The sequence below is a fragment of the Melanostigma gelatinosum genome, assembly GCF_949748355.1.
Source record: "Melanostigma gelatinosum genome assembly, chromosome: 23".
Lineage (NCBI taxonomy): Eukaryota > Metazoa > Chordata > Actinopteri > Perciformes > Zoarcidae > Melanostigma > Melanostigma gelatinosum.
The window spans coordinates 15,129,806-15,149,166 of record NC_136656.1 but is presented as its reverse complement, the minus strand read 5'-3'; the positions used below and the strand labels follow the sequence as shown (position 1 = coordinate 15,149,166).

General features: G+C 43.8%; 1 protein-coding gene across 1 annotated transcript; it reads right to left on the bottom strand.

Annotated features, from left to right (window-relative positions):
• Nucleotides 1-2,925: 2,925 nt before the first annotated feature.
• arsj (arylsulfatase family, member J) lies at nt 2,926-17,089 on the bottom strand. The gene is made up of 2 exons (XM_079295747.1): nt 16,473-17,089; nt 2,926-4,920 (listed from the first exon to the last, which is right to left on the bottom strand). Exons 1-2 carry the CDS (start codon nt 16,781-16,783, stop codon nt 3,525-3,527), a joined length of 1,707 nt encoding a protein of 568 aa, XP_079151873.1. The 5' UTR covers nt 16,784-17,089; the 3' UTR covers nt 2,926-3,524.
• Nucleotides 17,090-19,361: the final 2,272 nt, after the last annotated feature.

The window sequence follows — 19,361 nt, the reverse complement described above, 5'->3', positions numbered from 1 at the left end:
CTGAGTGTACTGTATATTATTCTTTTCCCTGCACATGTCTGCCTTGAGCTATGTGTGAGCTCTCCTGTGTGTTTCTTTAATTGAATAGTGTATTGAAAAAGCACTTTAAAAAAAGCGTTTACGCATCAATCAATCATGCTCCGGTGACATGACCTGCGGTTTAAAACAGGGCTGAAGAGGAGGTGAAGGTCCAGCTGTGCTACATCAACTCCAACTGGATCTGACATGTGGGCCTCCACGTCCCCCCGAGGCAGAGACACTGAGGATGGGGAGTGGTTTACTTCCCCTTTGCTCTGCTGACCGGGCAGCTGATGCTATGAGGCTAAATTCAATCCAATATGACTGCTGTGGGTTTTTTGTCAAAAATAATTTCTGTACAAGATAAGTCTTGTGTCTTATCTATATCCTTCTGACCATCATTTCTATGGTGACATCACTAAAACGATGTCAGACGGGGGAGGCATAAAGACTGGAAGCAGATGGAAAGAGAAGAAAAGCCAGAACATTTTATTCTTTTCAAATAACAAACAAACAAATAACAAGTTTGTTCATCCGCTCAGTACCTCGGCCACACTGTGGGTTGCCAGATAAGGTACAGGCACCACATTGTAGTGACGATTGCAAGTGACAAATAATTTACTTGTGATTTTAGAGAGAATAAAAGATAAATACAGGCAACTACAGGACCAGATTAATGAAAGGAATAAGAAATATTAAGACATTAAGGGAGTGGTCCCGGGGAAGCACTAAATGGGGCCATATGCCATAACGTCGATGAAGTGGGAGTGCTGGACCTCAGTTAGAGGCCAAGAGAAGTTACAGTTGTGCATGGGGGAAATTGCTTATTACAGGAAATCCCCATGTCTGGAGAGAGACTGCCAGCCAACAGAGTGTCCATCAAGCTAATGCTCTGTTCTGTCTTCTCTCACACACTTAGAATCTTCTCATGGGCTTCAATAAATGTCAGAGTGGCTCTAACTCATGTGGGTTGATCTGTAATTACAATAGTACAGTATGTATTCTCATTTGAACTCCTAGATAGTTCCTACAGGAAAAAGGAAGTGCCATCTTTATCATTTGGCACATTATTTGGAGATGTCTATCGGCCACTTCCCTGGCAGGACTTCCTATGATGTCACTGTCAAACATGAGAGCAACTTATTTTGCTTGTACATCCACTTGAAAAAAAAAAACTGAACTCGCTCTTACGATTGGAATGTCACACGTTTGCCAAGTAGCTGGAAAGCACAGCCTCGCAGTGTGTAACACTCTGAGAGCATGCACGCAAGCAATAAATGTGCTTTGGCGTTTTTGGCGGTGTTCACAAGATAATTTCATGGATTCTGTATAACTCAGATTCTCTCGGGCAACAGCTGCTCGATATGTGTCTCGTTTTTCATCCCTTGGGAGAGATGCTTTAGAGCCCAAGCCTAGCTGAGTCACGGTGTTACGCATGTAGCTCTTGGCAGCGAGGTGGTCGGGTCTTTCCAGTTGGCTACACATAATTTGGCTTATTTGCACCTTGATCATGCGAGAACTTAAACTACATGTTTCACATAGTGCCACAACTGAAGGAAAACCAACACAATCCGGCAAAATCATACTGCCGCACTTCACTTTGATCAAAGCTTTCTAACTCCGCCATCCATTAGGTTTATTTTCTCATCATTCTCAATGAGCATTCTTAATGAGAGGCGGCAGGATGAGGGAGGTATTGCCTTTGTGCTCAGTTACAGGAAAAAAATATCCTTATATCCTTGCCCTTTTCCCACAAGAAGGATGCTCATGCCCATAACTGACAGCAAATGTGAATTCCCAGAGAATCCAGGGTTTAACTATTCCTATGGTTTATGGGGGAGGAAACTCAGCACCATGCAACAAAATAAGATTCTAATATTCTTTAATGCTCAGCTGTAGCTCATGATATGGAGGACATCCCTTGTGTTTTCCTGTCAAGAGTGGAGACGAGCTTAGCCTGGTAAATGCTGGTTCCCATGGGTACAATCTGGCCTGTGGACACAAATCAATGTAAAGCAGCTGAGGAAAATTGGTATGATTAACCCAAATGTAGCTCACCTGCTTTGGATTTACAGAGGTTGAGGATCGAAGGTCCCATCTTCACATCAGCATAAACTGTGAACACCAATGGCTTTGTGAAGGTTGCGTCAGTGCCTGAATGGGCTGAGGTCATAACTTGGCTCTCAGTGCAGTGGAGAGGCAGGGGGATCAAAGTTAACGTGAATAGGAGGGATGTGCAGTGCAGCTACGGGAAAGCCCCTCTCTCTGGTGCTCCAGTTGTTTCATGTGTTCAAAATAATTTCAGGCTCTCAGATTGTACCAGAGACACAGACTTGTATTGTTCTCCAAAGCTGATTGGTTGGCTAATTAAAAAGACATATACACAAGCTAGGGAAGCTAATAAAAACAGAGCAGAACATATTACATGTTAGGCAACTATAAATCTTACAGGAAACAGAACATTTTGAAGTCATTTAGTGTCATTAAAATAGCGAATTGGCCTGTAAAGTACACCAAAGCATCCACTTGCAAAACTCATGAAGTCGTGCAGCAACGTTTTGAGCTTGTGAGTTTGGGGACTTTACATTGGTGCTAAGCAACAGACGCTGCATCGAGAAATATAGTTTTACAGATTGTAAATTATGTTCAAGCCATGTAAATAGTTATTTTTCTCCTTTTTCCTTGATCACAACTTCTTGTAGAGTGCACCATGACACTAGTCATATGCCACTTTCCTGTATTTTCCACGAATAAATGTACTTCGTGGCCACGTGTCAGCTTTTAAATATGAAAGAGATGTTCAACTTTCCAGTTACAGGAGTACTTATTGTCATCAGAATACATGAAATCTGGCTCTGATAAAATGTAAACCAGACTGGGCTTGAAAGATTGCTGGAAACAGAGATCTTTGTGTCTGGGGCTTTTATTTTGTTAGCTTGTCTTACATTCGGGTTGACCTGGTGCCAGACCAGACATCATCTAAAAGAAGGAACAAAATCTATTATTCTAAAGTTTAGACAGACTGTGCTTATAAAACCAGCGTACATCAACTCACATCACATAAATCCTACATCCGTTTCCACGATACTGCTTCATTGTAATCAACGACATAGAAGAACTATGCCTCATTTTATTTCTCTGTCACCAAAATGTATGGAAACTGTCAAGGGAGATTTATTTTCTACTCCAAGTGAAACATGAATCTACAGAACAATCCAAAGGTGACAACAGTTCAAGCATGCAACACAATCTAGAAAAAGTATCATTCGTCAAATACCCCTAACATTAACATGAGGTCTTAGTTGTGTCTGGGCATGACAACAGTGTTTGAATGAGAGGATCTTTTTCTTTTTCTCTCTTGAGGCATTTCAAAAGGTCCATTGTTTTTCATACAGTATATAGTGGAGTCAAGTTAAAACTAACTGGAGTTAGAACGTCTTAGAGGACAATCCTGAAACAGGAAGTGTCAATCCCTGAGAAAAGTCTTTCACAAATTGGGTAGGCTACTATTCAACCTTCCTTTTCAGCTTGCTGTTCTTTGATTTCTTTTTCCACCTTCTTTTTCCAAGATGGTTGGTGAACAAGTTATTGTAAATCTCATCCTCCTCTTGCTCCTCCCTGGTGTCTTTGTACCAGGGTCCCCACACGCCCCCATTGTACTGAGGGTTGGAGCGCAGGTCTTTAGCCGGGTAACGCACCGGCACTGCAGTCTTGTTGTACTGCGCTAGCCGTATGAGCATCTTCTTCACTATGTGAGGGTAGCGCTGGGACAAGTCCACTCTCTCATAAGGGTCGGCTGTGATATTGAACAGCCAGATGGACTTACCCCGGTCCCAATGGACACGCTCATTATGCCAGCGGTTGGTTAGCCGCTGCTTGGAGAAGGTCTGCGGGGGCACCCAGTCGCTGTAGCCGGGAACACCCGTCAGGAGCTTCCAGTGGCCGACCCGGAGCGCAGCCCGGATGGCAGTGTTCCATAAGCCATACCCAGCCTTCCACGAACCATTCTTGGCTTTGATGTAGATTGGGTCAATGTTGTGAAGAATATCCTGGCGAGGAGATGGGCGGCCTTCACTGATAGCCTCCCAGACATCGTACCCATCCAGATTTAGGTCTTCGTCTAAAGTCCCTTCCCCCAGGGTCACCAGGGTAGGGAACCAATCAGTGATGTGGATCAACGATCGACATTTCGTCCCTTTGTTTACCAACAGGGGACTGTGAACAAAGCCCACCGCCCGAATCCCCCCTTCCCAGTAGGTGGCTTTACTCCCCCTCAAGGGCCAGTTGCTTCCACCTGCTAATGGCTGGCCTCCATTATCTGAGGAGTACACTATAACTGTGTTGTCATAATAACCGTAGCGTTTTAGCGCTAACGTGAGGTTGTGGATAGCTTCGTCCAGACAGGACACCATGGCAGCATATTTCCGACGATGCAAGTTTGGAATGCCCTTGTAGCGCTCGAGGTAGCGGGCAGGAACCTGCAGCGGTGAATGAACCGCCTGATAGGCTAAGTAGAGAAACAAGGGTTGTCTGCGAGGGTTGTGATTGGAAAGGATGCTGATAGCCTTTCGAGTAAACATCATGGTCGAGTACAAGCCGCGGTCTTGTTCCCAAGCTGCCTCTTCCCCTTCATATAAGTCATAGCCACACATACCGGGTCCTTCACATTTATAGTGACTGTAGTAGTCCCCGCTTCCTAGCAGGGAGCCGAAGAAAGTGTCGAAGCCGCGCTGGGTGGGCAGGCAGCCACGCTTGTAGAAGCCCAGGTGCCACTTGCCCACCATGTGGGTGGAGTATCCCGCTTGCTTGAGCTTCTGGGGCAGGGTGACATTTTCCAGGGGCAGGCAGTTGGGCTGAGTAGCTCGAATGATGGAGTGCTGAAGGCCTGTGTGGATCTGATACCTACAAAATATAAACACATATCAGCCGGTCAGAGACATTAACAGTTGTAGAAATATACAATTTCTGGGCTGATGAAAACTGGCCATCTATAGGTTAAGTCTGAAATTATTTTCTAATTATATTTAGAAAATTCTTTGTTTGAAACAATTATGCACTTAAAACTGAAAAAGGACTGTATTTACTAGCTATTCAACAATCAATTGATTTGCATTAACAGAATGAAGCACCAAGCCACGAGGATTTAGTCAGCCATGACGTTACATCTGATTACACCCCAAAAGCCTTCCTCAATCTTCCTTCCTTCCTCAACCAAAAGCCGCCCAATCATGGGCCGCGGCCCTATCATGGGCCGCGGCCCTATCATGGGCCGCGGCCCTATCATGGGCCGCGGCCCTATCATGGGCCGCGGCCCCATGGTTAAGAATCACTGCCTAGCAAACCTTCATGCCCCTTGAGAATTCAAAAGTCCCTCAATGGTTACACCACTGTATGGTATGTGCAACGTTCCAAACATAGCAATAAACACATGATTTACAGCTCAAATCCTATTCAACAAAACAATGCACTCTACACATATCCACACAATAGCACAGACTGCAACTGCAAACACATACACACTACCCTGCATGGAGCACAGCCGGCTAGGCCAACAGCTTGTATTTCTTCAAGCTTACAGTTTGAGCCTCTGTTTTAGTTTGATGAAGCTTGCTTAACTTTGGCATGATGGAGGGAGATCTGTAATAACATAATACCATGTAAACGTACATCATCAGCAATACAAATGCAGCTATTCACACTTTTTTCACTGCAGACTTGGTGTCACCATCTAAACGATGAAATCGGCATGTTTTTCAATGAATGTCTGGAACACGGACGGCCTTAATTGGTTTTTCTCCAGAGTAGTTCACCTTAAGCAGTTGACAACACTAATTTGTCAGGAGGATGGTGAAATTTCTGTTCAACGTCATTAGGATAATTGAGCACACTAATGTGTGTGTATGTGAATATCTACACACTTACTACAGCAGTAGGACGGTGGTATTGGTTAAGGTTGTTCCAATAGAGAATTGTGGGGCCGATCACCGATAGCTGGGTCTGGCCTACCACTCCGTGTTCGTACCATTTATATGAACAGCGAGACAGATCAACGGCGCAACAGTCTCGCTGTAAATTGACTGTGGAAAAGGGTCTTTAGAGACACAACTCACAACTCCGGTCAAACCAATTTAGCAATGCATAGAGAAATTGTCTTCTCGTTTTTGCCTCATCTGATCGGCCTATATAAAGACCATCAATCAAACTATTTAGACAGAATATTGGCCGCATTGGATTGATCTGAGCACCCTTAGTGTTGGTCTGCATGTGTACTCATACAAACCGTGACTATCAAAACAAATCAACATCTGGGGCCAGACGTGTATATGTTTAATTCCCCCACACAAAAAAGGTATTATGGAAATGTGAGAATCTCACACATACTAAAGTTAAGCATCTACACAGTTTTCTACAGCAAGCCAAGTGTAGGTTGGTGAAGGAAAAATCAGAAATGAAATGAGAGATAGAATCTAGTATTAAATTAATTTAAGTTGATACTAAGTGTATGATTTGTTTTCAGCCAGTTTAGATGGTGACAGTAAAGCCAGGATATTGTCATGAATTATGTCCTTAGTTCTATGGCTGGCAATGTATCTCCTACTATTGGATGGATTGACATTCATGGTGCCCAGAGGATGAATCCTAATTACTAATGAGTCTTTGACTTTCCCCCTAGAGCCACCACAACATTTGAGGCCGTCATGCTTACATTGAGAACAATGGAAGAGGCAGTCTGTCTAATACACTAGTGAAAGGTGCATTTCTTGTGTCAATTTTTCCATCTGCTTTTCATGACTTGAGATTGTCCTTTTGTCTCCGTTCTTGTCATGTATATCATGTCATCGTTGAGCACTCAGCAAACTACACTCCATATGATGTAGGTACCAACCTTTCAGACATTTGATGACGATGATGACTGAGCTATCACTGCCAATGGTTGTGCACATGTGATCAATTGATAGACTGTGGGAGTTTTGAAAAGCCACAATCATACTTAATTCACTTTTGCTAAAAAAAATAAATAAAAAAAGAATAAAAACAAATACCTGTCTAACAAAGATATTCTGGGCGAAACAACCACGGGAGCCATTTTACACACTGCAAAACACAATTATACATGAACTAAGATCATATCTCGAAGAATACTACAAGTTTTACCACAAAACCACGCTTTTCTGGGGAAATAACTGTAGTACTATACTCTTTGTTTTGGTCTCTGATGAGAAAGCGCGGAGCGATTTTGGCGGATGATCAGATCCAGAGGGCCGTCGTTCGACCCCACTTCGCGTAGCGTTTTCGAAATCACTCTTTCAAACCATTTAAAAGTTATGGGTATTTATGCCAACATCAGCCACTAGTCACGAGAAAATAAATTGGGTAAAAAAACTCACATTTCGATGATTTTGGAGATGAAAAACGGATTGAATCCAGACGATTTTGGCGCAGCTACTTCCTCAATGGTGTGTCTCATGGCTGTGACTGATATCAATCCGCTGGTAGAATGAATGACAAAATGGCAGGCGAATCTGTGAGGTGGACCAATCCATGTAGGGAGGGGGGTTCGCCCAGCATTTTCCGATTTTAGTCAGTAAACAGACCTGGATACGATCAAACACCCCCGCATGGCTCCCGTTGGACTTTCCCACATCGAAAAAGGTGTTTCGTGAGTAAATCGACCAATCACAGGCCATTATAGAGTCACACACACACATTATTATTCATATATTTTTATGATTGACAGATATGACACTCATAACTGCTCAAAATTATTCCAAATGGTGTCAAACTGCATTATTAGGATTATTGAACACTCTTGGCGATAATAAAAGTGAATATATAGTTAATATTTAGTTATATAGTCTATAAAATTATAATACAGCAATGCAACTGCTAGTTCCGAAAATCTAAATTTAGCTTGAATCAGACCATTTATGCTGGCCTGCTTCACTCAATCGATGTAAAACATGTTGTTCTATGTCTGTGGCATAATTTTAGGCCAAGGCAGGCATTATTTTTTTTTTTAAAGTTCAATACAAGTGCTTTTTTCAGGCGAACCTGGAACTTTTTCAATTTGAGCTGTGCCATAAGTGTATCAGTTATTAACCAGTAACATATACACAATATTTACACAATTCAACACATCTCAAAAGTGTTACCTGTATCAGACCATCACAATTATTCAAATAGACCTTGTAGTTAGAGCTGTGGACTCTTGAGTATGGGTGTGCAATTTTCGAGCAGAGGCCTAAAAATAGGGCTAGACATATAAAGGTTTATATAAAGGAAACAAATGTTTACAACTTGGCAACAATAATTCCCACAGATTTCAAAACTGGTTCCCAGGACCTCTAAAATAATCAACTACTCAGGATAATAATAATACGGCCCAATTCCGAATTTTATACCTCTATTCATTGCCTTGTCATTGAGGTCAGGTTGGTGAATTCAACATAAGACCACAATGGCCCTGGTGGGAGCCAAGAGAGAGTCTTCGTTTCATATGGCGATGATTTCTTGTCACTGTCTTCTCAATGGAGGGGGAGCAGGGGGAGCTTTGAAACCCAACTACAGACACACAAAATGGGGGATAGAGTAGGCATTGTTGGTCTTTCATTAGGCAACGAGATTTCAATGCAATGAACAAAGAAAGGCTTGGGAATGAAGGGAGGAAGTGAAGGCAACATGCGTTTGTGGGTAAGACAACGAGCACCACAACAAGAAATCAACCAAGTCTGGTATGGAAATGTGTTTCTTAGAAAAAAAGACTTTAAAAAAGCTTATCTTGTTGACTATTCACTCGCTTTATACAAAGATTATTTTTCCACTTCTGCCCTTCCATCATTGTATTTCCAATTGTCAAGCAATGGTACAAAGAAAATAGGCCTTGCAGAAAAGAACGGATGACACAACCCAGAAAGTGAAAATAACCACATCAGAATCAGAATCAAAATCAGCTTTATTGGCAATATTTGCACATACATGTGCAAATACATTAAGACATGAATGTGTGTGTGTGCATGTTTAAGATTTGACCCCTTACGAGCCCCAACCCCTGCTTTTGCAGCTCCTGCAGGTTTGCTGGTGTTCACATACCAAAAGGTTACAGCCATGTAATGAGAATGTCATGCTAGGACCAGCCTGGGATTTCTCCACAAATCAGTCAAACCAGCTTGAGATCTTGACCAAGAATGGTATAAGGTGGAGCGCAAAGACTTTCAAAGTATCCCTGTGTTGTTTCTCTTTGACATACGATGGGGTTCACAGGGGAACTAGGTCTTGACTTTGCAGGTTTTGGGGCACCTGAAGGACAGTTCTAGGTCTTTAGTATTTAAAATAATGACTGCAGTAACTACTGCCCTCTGCGGATCCTCTGTCCTGCCCAATAGTCCTTGCACTTGTCGATTGTGACTGATTTATGGGTTCTTTTAAAACAAAGCAGGGCATGAATAGGAAGCCACGTCATCTCTGCATCCTTTATCCAGCATGGATTCAAGCCACGTACAGGTAGGCAAATATTTGTTGTAGTTCAGCGACTCCATTCCCCATCACACTAAAGAGTGTAGTCAAAAGCTTGATGCTGCGTTCACACCAAACGCGTCACGAATTATTCGCAGGAGTAGATTACATACAAAGTCTCACAGATGCTATGACTCTGGCTCGGCGCGAATTTGCGATGGCACGGCGCGATGGACGCGAATTTGCGATGGCACGGCGCGATGGACGCAAATTTGCAGTGCGATGGACGCGAATCCGCGTCAAACGGCAAATCGCCCCAGCGCAATAGCCTATCAGCGTTGAGTTGCTCCCCCTGTTATCAGTGACGTCCTGCCGTTGTTGAATCAGGAAATAAATACTGTAGCCGTCTGTGTTCACCCAGAGCTCTACGATACCTCATATCAACAGAGACCGGACCAAACTATGTGCATAAATATGTGTGTGTAAACCATATGGTACAAACAATGAATAGATGCTGCCGTATTTACGTCTACATGACGTTATTCTGACTGTTGGTGGAGCTGCTACAATGTTAGCATAGCCTAGCACCGATCCGTCCGAGCTCCATTGAGAAGACAAGTACAAATCAGCATCATTACGTAGTTATTTCGGAGTCCCTTTTTGTCGGTTTATTGCCGTTAAATCACAGCCAAATCAGTTTATTTTGTGTTCATACAGCTGTAGTAAACAGCGACTTGTGTGGCTTGCTAGACACAGTGAATACAGCTCGATAAAATCCATGGAGCTCCTCTGGACAATATGAACACAGACATGACGGCGTTTAGTTTCCCGGGATATCTGTGACTTCCACAACATGTACGAAGCAGAAATAGAGGTTCTTTTTTCCATGGTTAATGGCGGACAGTTGAACGGCTTTCAGGGCGATATGCCCCGCCCCCTCTCCGGCGCGTCCAGTGCGATTCGCGCAAATGAACACTTGGTCCCCGGTGTTTTGACCGGCGGCGCGATGGACGCGAATATGCGGCGCGATGAATTCGCGACACATTTGGTGTGAACGCAGCATAAGAGTTAAATGCTGCTGTACTCACAATGTCTCTGTGGTTTATTTACACATGCACTGAGCCACATGGCCCACAAATCACACATGCCATTAAATTCAAATCACCGAATGCCAGCAATCGCTCAAGGCCCACAAGACAAGTGCATTGGCCACCACTCAGGCCTCTGAGGTTGTGGAGGTTCCCAAGCAGACCTGCTGCCCAGGCTGGGGCCTTCTCTTGCATTCCTGCTCCACGCCCTCCTCACATATGGTTCAAATAAGCAGCCTCAACTCGGTGCTCTGCATTTAATCAAAGTCAGCCCCAGAGCAGTTTGTCTTACTTAGCTCTTCCTTTCAGCAAACTCGTTTACCTTTTTGCCATCTCTAAATATTTCCCTTCAGTTTTGCTTCTGCCTTGGCCTTATCGTCTCTATATTAAAGACTCTTGCAGGTAATGAGGGTTCTTTCTTTTCAGGACTTCCTTTATCACAGATACAAAGCCAAACTTCTTCAGAAATATTGCTAATTTGTCACCCCAAACATTCATTTGCTTGGGTCATATTTGAGCAACACGACCAAGGAGTTCTAGGACAAACTGGTGTGGGGTAAGGAAGGGAAGTGAAAGAGTGACAGATCACTTAAACTAGAAAAGGGTGAGCGAGAGGCTAAGACGAGGTTGAGATAAGTGTGGACAAATGGGAAGTGTGATAAAGTAGGAGACAGAGTTGAGCAGAGTGAAAAAGAGCTGTTTTGAGCAAATAAACGACCCCATTCTCCCTGTGGTTTAGGTCAGATTCAAATCCAACGGGCTATAATATAAGAACACAGGATGACAAAAGAGATTTTTGGAATCAAGCCACCATCCTTGCTTGAGGTCTACTCTTTATTGGCCCGGGACCCCAGAGCGCATTCTTCATCTTTGTTGATGTTGATGGACGGTAGCCCATTGATGGAGCTGACTGACAATGAAATTGAATTTAGTTTCATGCATATATATATATATATGCAGCCTCGTTTTTTTTTTTTTTTTTTACAATTCTACAAAACTTGTTCTACAAAACATTTATTTCTCTCACTCAAAAACACGCACACAAAAAAACTCTTGAACAAGTTTTGTAGAACAAGTTTTCATTTGGGTCCTTGAACACACCACATCATGAACCGGGGCAAATCCGCCCTTGAGCTTGTGTTGTCCTCCTCATTGCGCTGTCCCCTTATGCCGTGTTCACACCGGTCGCGTTGATTTTTTGACGCGTGTCGAGATTACATACAAAGTCTATGCACAGACGCGATGAGACTGGCGCGCCGCGATTTTGCGATGGCGCGGCGCGTTGGACGCGTTATTGCAGTGCGGTGGACGCGGTGGACGCGTTGGACGCCGCAAAATCGCCAACGCGCGAGTTGAAATTTTTCAACTTCAGCGACATAATCGCGTGACGCTGTGGCGCGATAGCCTATCAGCGTTGAGTTGCTCCCCCTGTCATCACTGGCTTTCTGCCGTTGTTGAATCAGGAAATAAATCCTGTAGCCGTCTGTGTTCACCCAGAGCTCTACGATACCTCATATCAACAGAGACCGGACCAAACTATGTGTATACATGTGTGTGTGTGTAAACCATACGGTACAAACAATGAATAGACGCTGCCGTATTTACGTCTACGTGACGTTATTGAGTGCTGGTGGAGCTGCTACGATGTTAGCATAGCCTAGCACCGATCCATCAGAGCTCCATTGAGAAGACCAGTAACCTACAAATCGGCGGCATCATTACGTAGTTATTTCGGAGTCCCTTTTTGTCGGAGAAGACAAGTACAAATTGGCATCATTACGTAGTTATTTCGGAGTCCCTTTTTGTCGGTTTATTGCCGTTGAATCACAGCCAAATCAGTTTATTTAGTGTTCCTACAGCTGTAGTAAACAGCGACCGGTGGCTTGCTAGACAGTGAATACAGCTCGATACAATCCACGGAGCTCCTCTGAACAATATTATGAACCAGACATGACGGCGTTTGGCATTCCGATGTTTGAGGGACTTCCACAACACGTACAAAGCAGCAATTGTCCTTATTCCTTTCACGGTTGACAGATGAAATAAATGGCGGCCAGATGGAGGCTTCCAGGACGCGTTGGACGCGATTGTGCAGTGCGTTGGACGCTTTTTTGCAGTGCGTCAAAAAATCAACACGACCGGTGTGAACGCAGCATTAATCTCATAGTATCCCAGCCTTTCAGAACCCGTTGGTGAAGGTGGATTCTTTCACACTGTTCCGGGCTGTTAGGATCCACTGGCAGACTTGAGAAAAAGCTGATCTTCTCTGCTCATAGCTCTGAATAGCATTTACGGCTAACTGGCTTGGCCAGTTGCTGCTAGCACAACAGCTATTCAGAGCTATGAGCAACAACAGTTATTGCCTCATTGTTTTTCGTTTGGTAGCCGTGAGAGACCGTAGTTTGTAATGCAAGTATGTCTGCATGAAAAGATGTACAAAGATATATTATATATTCGCTAATGCTAATCGCGGTTAGCATTTCCCCATTGGCCGTAATGTTACAATTAGCTTAGAAGCTAGCGAGTCGGACATGTACTGTTAAAAGCATCTTGCCGTTCAACCTTTTTTGTTAACAGTCCTAGTGAGAGGTAGGTCAAAGGTACTTCATCCATATTGTAGCGACCCTGTCAGTAACAGCTGGTAGCAGAGGGGTTGCTGGTAGCAACTGTTCTGTGTCGGGAGCTAGTAAATGTTGTGTTAGACCGGAACCGGAAGTTGCGGTTGTTGTGGCGGAGAAAAGCTACGGAAAAATCCGTATATAAATCGCACCGGACTATAAACCGACGCCTCAAAGCGTGGGGTAAAAAGTAGCGGCTTATAGTCCGAAAAGTACGGTACATTCCCCAAAAATACTTCACATTTTTCAATTTTAGAGGCTGCCCGTAGGAGAAACCTCTACCCTTGACTCCGGCAATCCATTCTCTTGATCAGTAAAGATCAGTGGGCGCATGATGGGGTTGAAGAGCACAACTCTGGATTAGAAAGAGAGCTCTGATTTTAAGCCTCTAATCTCATCAGTGCAGCTTAAAGTAAACCAGACAGGTTGATTTTTTCTGTCCCAGGGGCAGACTACGTTGAAATCAAGCTCCTGTTATTGTAAGGTTAAAGTGCTTTGCTACGCTTCCAACAGCAGCTGTATACAACTGCTTCTATTAATCTGCCAGTTCCCAAAGAAACTCTAGCCCCTTGTAACATAGACCCTATTGTTTGTATGGTTTAAGGTTATACTTAACTGGGGGTTCAACAGCATTTAAATGACTTTGTTCCAAAGCGAAACAGGTCCTAACACAACGTAAAATAAACATGGTTAGACACCAAACCAGCAGTTCTAATCTAGCGTGATAAATCTAAGGGGATCACAAGATAATTAAGAAGATGGGAAATAAGAAAATAAACATATTCTGCTCCCGAAATGTTTTACCTTTTTTTGGGGGACTTTTCTTTAAATGTAGCTTCTTGTCTCTTCACAAACTCATATTTTAGCCTGGTTAATATGATGAGTTTGGGGTGGTTTGAAAGCTGTCAATCGAACCCTGGTGCAGACCAAAGAACTGAACAGAGACTGCCTGAAAATATGGGTCTCCATCCGCCTCCAAACGGACTCAGGTGTGGTTCGTTTGTAGTGTATGATAGCAGATATGTGACTTTAGCATGATTTCAAATGCTAAACTGCTACTAAATTCATCTGCTGATTGTGAGATCCATTCAGGTAGCGATCTCATTGATCTGTATCTAAAGCTATGTCTATAAGCATGACAGCGCGGGTATATTCCCTGATTAAAAGATCAAAAGCTGTTCTCTATTTGAAAGTGTGTGACAGTAAACCCACAAAAATACACCTGTCTGTATAACTTCATGTTCACTTCATATATCACACTCAGTCAGCGTGACAAGGAACTGGCCCAGAACTAAAATACAACAATGTATAATTGTTTCCCGATCTCGACCAAATTAACCCAACTACAGGTGTGAAAGCACCCTTACCATCAACCAACACCAAGGCCCGCTGCATCAGCGTCGGCCCTGAATAAAACATGTTGGTCGATCCCTAGTGGTGACTGTTGGTTTATAAATATAAACCAACAGTCACCACTAGGGATCGACCAACACGATATAGCCACGATCCTGTGGTTTTCCCAGGTCTCCCCATGTTGGAACAGTAGTTTTCATGTAATACAGCACAAGTCATAATGTGTGGGTTGTATTATTTGGTCACACAATGTTTATTCTGACTGTGCAGACCCTTGAGCGTTTTCACTCATTTATAATGGCATCTGTCCATTTATCTGACAGTTGGGAAGAACACAGAGGGAACGGTCCAGAGCAAATACCTTAGAACAGAAGAAGAATAAAAAAAGAGAGAAAGTCATAATAAAATCTGGTAACCTGTTCAAGCAGCCTGTGAAAGCTTAATCATGAAGCGCTCATGTTTTGGATCCAATCCTGTACTCAGTCTCATATTTGCCTAGACAAGTCTACGCAAGTGTGCCAGAGAGACTTTGAGTAACTCTCTTCTCAGAGCTTTAGTAAGTGTGCAGCTAACAGACAGCTGATGTTTCAGTGTTTTCAATCAAACTCAACCACACACTGCTCTGCCATCATCCGTTCAGAAATACAAGCCTGGAGCATAATAGCATCCACAGCCGGACTGTCTTTTGCTCCACTCAGAAAGTGCAGCTGCTTACAGAAGAGAGCAGGGGAGAGGAGGTGGCTGCACTTTGCTCATTCGTTTCTCGGACACCTGCCAGAAAGACGCGGTGCCCAGCAAGCAGCCATCTTTTTTGGAACAGCTGGTGGAGGCAGAGGAGGAGAAGCCCTGCGGAGCTGCATGTACAAAGAGGGAAACTGCTGATGTGAAACAGACTGTAAGCAAGCTACAAAGCTGTATACGTTAATCAGGTCACCCTCTAATATCTCTTTACAGCTTCCTGCTGCCCCGCTAAAATCACCTAGTGGTTGCCAAGGCGACGCTTCTGCTCCTCCATTTGGAAACACTTAAATCCGTTTAAGTTTGAAAAAAATATTAACTCAAGGTCGACTTACTAACTTCATGTGGAGGAGAGGTTTTCAAAGTGTGAGACCTCACATGCGGCCCGTGTCAGCAGTAAATACATTGATCAGCTCAGCATGCGAGTGATTAACCGATCACATGTATGTTCCATAGTTTGTGCAAAGCAATCATGAGCAGCACATTGCAATGTCACTTCTGACTTTACAATTTGGGAGAAGTTAAGACAAGTGGAGACAGCAGTGCTGACTGCTAACCCTGCTGTGATGGTACAACGTCATCACAGCCAATAGAAGTGGTCGTCTGAGCCATAAATCCAGGTTGTAATGAACCATGACTTTCCCTTTCACTGCAGACAGACTGGATTAAAAACACTGGATGCAATGAGACAAAACACTCAGGAAACATCCATCCATTTTCCATCCATTCATTCTTTATGAGATTGTGTGAGGCATTATTTCATTATTGCAATGTATTTTATCTAAAAAACTAAAATACTGAAACGCACCCAGCTGATGACCTGACACTGAGGTCGACTTATGTTCATTTCGTTATAAAGGTGAAAGTTTTAAAAAATGAGTATGAAGATTTAATGGTTACCCTGAACCATGCGGTTGCATGCACCAGTCACATTTTAGTGACATCAGCAGAGATCTGATCAAACCAGGTCACAACTGTCTCAGCTACTGTAACTTAAAGTGAGATATTTGAATATATAATTCAATTCTGATTATCACACAAAACTTCATGGAAATGGCCCTCACATGGGTGATGTACTCTTTCAGCTGACCCGCTGACAGATCCATGGCAGACTGCCTGGACTCCATTTATCAGTTATTTTATTCAGTAAACTCCATAAAGACGGGCCGTTACAGGACCAGTAATGTGAACTAGTGCGCTATACCTGCCGGTCATGAGCTGGCTCCTGGACGGGCTGCAGAGCGGCTGCACATAATAATTCTCCAGTTTGACTCCCTCTGCTGCCAGCCGGTCCAGGGTCGGGGTTTTGATCTCGGATCCGTGGTACCCGACATCCCGGAAGCCTTGATCATCCACCAGGATGAACACGATGTGCGGCTGAGAGCTCGGTTTATCAAACTCGTTCCCTCGGTTGCGCACCTCAGCGTCCCAGTTGTCCCACGACATCTGAACGCTCCACGTCTGAGAAACGATGAAGCTGAGGAATAAACTAACCGGGACCCACAAGATGAACATGATTCAGCCAGATCCAGACCTCCAGGCGCGGTTACTGTCGCTCAGTGGGACGGTGTGTGCGGGCGGTAACGTGTTGCACACGTTCAGGGGGGACAAACCGGGTTCGCATCGTGTTCAGTCCTCCTCTCCAACCACACAGTCCACTGACAGCTCCGCGGTTTGTGGGGAAAAACCAGAGGCGACAACTCTATGAATCCAAGTGGAAACCAGATACACGTCCTGAACAGCTGCTGTTAGAGTCTCACAGCCCCCTGCATGTTGCAAACATTCAGAGCTGTAGCATAAAACCTCCATCCCGTCCCACGGCGCTCCTTCACGCTGAGGAGGGAAGACACACACTGGCTGTCTCTCTGAGGAGGAGGCAGGTCCATGTGGACGTCCTCAGCTGTCTGCAGCGCCCAGCAGCCACCATGGGAGCGACACGAGTCACGGTGCGTTCACGAGCAGCTTGGAAAGCTCTTCCTCCAGGGTTTAGTTGGAGGTGAGGCTGGACAGCCGTTCTCTAATGTGTGGTTGATGTAGTTCAGCAGCTTTTTATTCTTTTTTATTTTACAGTAAAAGTCACGTTCCTATGCAAAAAACAACAATTCTACATTAAAGTCGCTAAATGCGAAATTCTGAGCATATCTAGTGCCACGAGTGGCTCTCAACATGGCTAGGGCATTTGTATATCGTTTGTGTGTTACTTATTATCATACGGCCACACTATGCAAACCTAAACAGATAAATCATCACCTTATCTTGAACTTGTAATATGTTTTCATATAGAATAGGGATCCACAGGGAACATGAGTAACCCCATCAAAACGTTTACTATGGGCGGAGGTCCCTAATGGTGCTCATTGGTCGATATGGAGCTCACGTGGAACAGTGTGCCCATGGGTACATCCCAAGTCTCTTAATTGTCGTTTCCTCGCTCCTCCCATGGTTTCCTCCATGCATCCCTGGTGGAAGGGACTGCGACGCAAGGAAAGGACCCAAGTGAGGGAAACGGGGATGCAATTAAGAGACTTGAGAAGTACCCTCTTAATTGGCCCAATCCCAATGTCCCCCCTACAGCCTCAAACCCTGAACCCTCAGGGACTTACTGACGTCACCTGGTGAGTTGAGTGTGAGAGACTGTGAGGGCTTGGATGGTGTAAATAGGAATGGGACAGCACTTTGCTGCAACATATCACGATACCATGAAAATGACAACAAATATGATGTATAATTGTGTGTATTTATTTTATACTTTGTACTCCCTGATTTGAACGTCTTCAGGCTCTTTGCGACATCGCGGGAGTGCGCCTTAAAGTCTGTGGGTACATCCCAAGTCTCTTAATTGTCATTTCCTCGATCCTCGCTCGAACCGGAAGTTGTTCTGCGCCGGCATATTGACGGCCGTCCCAAAGCTCTTATTTCTGCTCTGAGGATCCAGGAGATATCTCTGAGGAGCCATGAGCGAGGACGCACGAGAACAGCCTTCCAGGAAGTGTTTTAACGGCTGACACGCCCCCTCATTGTTCATCAGTCATGTGATTGGACGCTGCAGCTGATCGGACTGATACGATTTTTTTTCAACATGTAAACAGTGAAGACGGATCACAGGTTAAACTCAAGTTTTATATTTGATTCGTTTTCTGATTCAACATCTGGTTTAAATAAATGTTCATAGTCTGAACAACAAAAGGACCACAAACAACTTTCTTCATTTATTAGAAAGATTTGTCTCTTCATGATCTGATATTTCCCTCAATAACTTTTATTATGGAACCAATTCAAGTCAGAGAGAGCTTTTTACATCATTTATCATTTCATTCAGTCAGGTGAGGCTGATCATTCCTGAGTGTTTGATGAGTTTTATCATTTAAGAGAAACAATAATCATATTCTGGGTTATTTAATAATGACGTCACAGTCACAATTTAAAAACGTACAGACGCAAATAATTCATAAATAAGTCAAACTCATTCTGCCGAAGAAATCGATCCTGCGCTTATAAACAGAACACAGGACACAGTTTGTTAAAGAGGTAACAGGCTACAGAGAGAACACCTCTACAGTGATGATAACTGTCTTTATTTGTTATTAGTAGTGTTCGTTACTATTATTAAGTACAGTGATCATGTGAACAAACACAAACTTCTCAAAAGTCTCTACAGCTGTTAAAGCCGACTGACAGCTGATCAGCTGATCCTCCGTCATCAGAAACAGACGTTGCTTCACGTGACACAACTGAGGAAAGGATGTCTCATGTATCTTTACACATATTTCCTTGTTTCCTCTCTCCTTGCATGCTTTCCTTGCGTCTCTCCATGCATCCCTGGTGGGAAGGACTAAGATGCAAGGAAAGGACGCAAGTGAGGGAAACGAGGATGCAATTAAGAGACTTGGGATGTATCCCAGGATGAGTCCTTTGTGGTGGCCTGGGTTCAATTCTTACCCATGGGCCTTTGCTGCATATCATCCATTGTCTTTCCCCATTTTCCTGGCTTTCTCCAGCTGCTCTAATAAAGGCATTAAAACCCCAAAAAATGAAATAAAAAAATCGTCTAAAAATATTGTTTGAAAGTTTTGTTTATTGAGCTACTAGCTGC

Bases quoted from the DNA above. Each gene is read 5' to 3' on its own strand.
- arsj (XM_079295747.1), bottom strand. From the start codon at position 16,783: ATGTTCATCTTGTGGGTCCCGGTTAGTTTATTCCTCAGCTTCATCGTT. The intron at 4,921-16,472 runs GTATAGCGCACT...TATATTTTGTAG, and splicing joins AGCCAGCTCATGACCGGCAG to GTATCAGATCCACACAGGCC.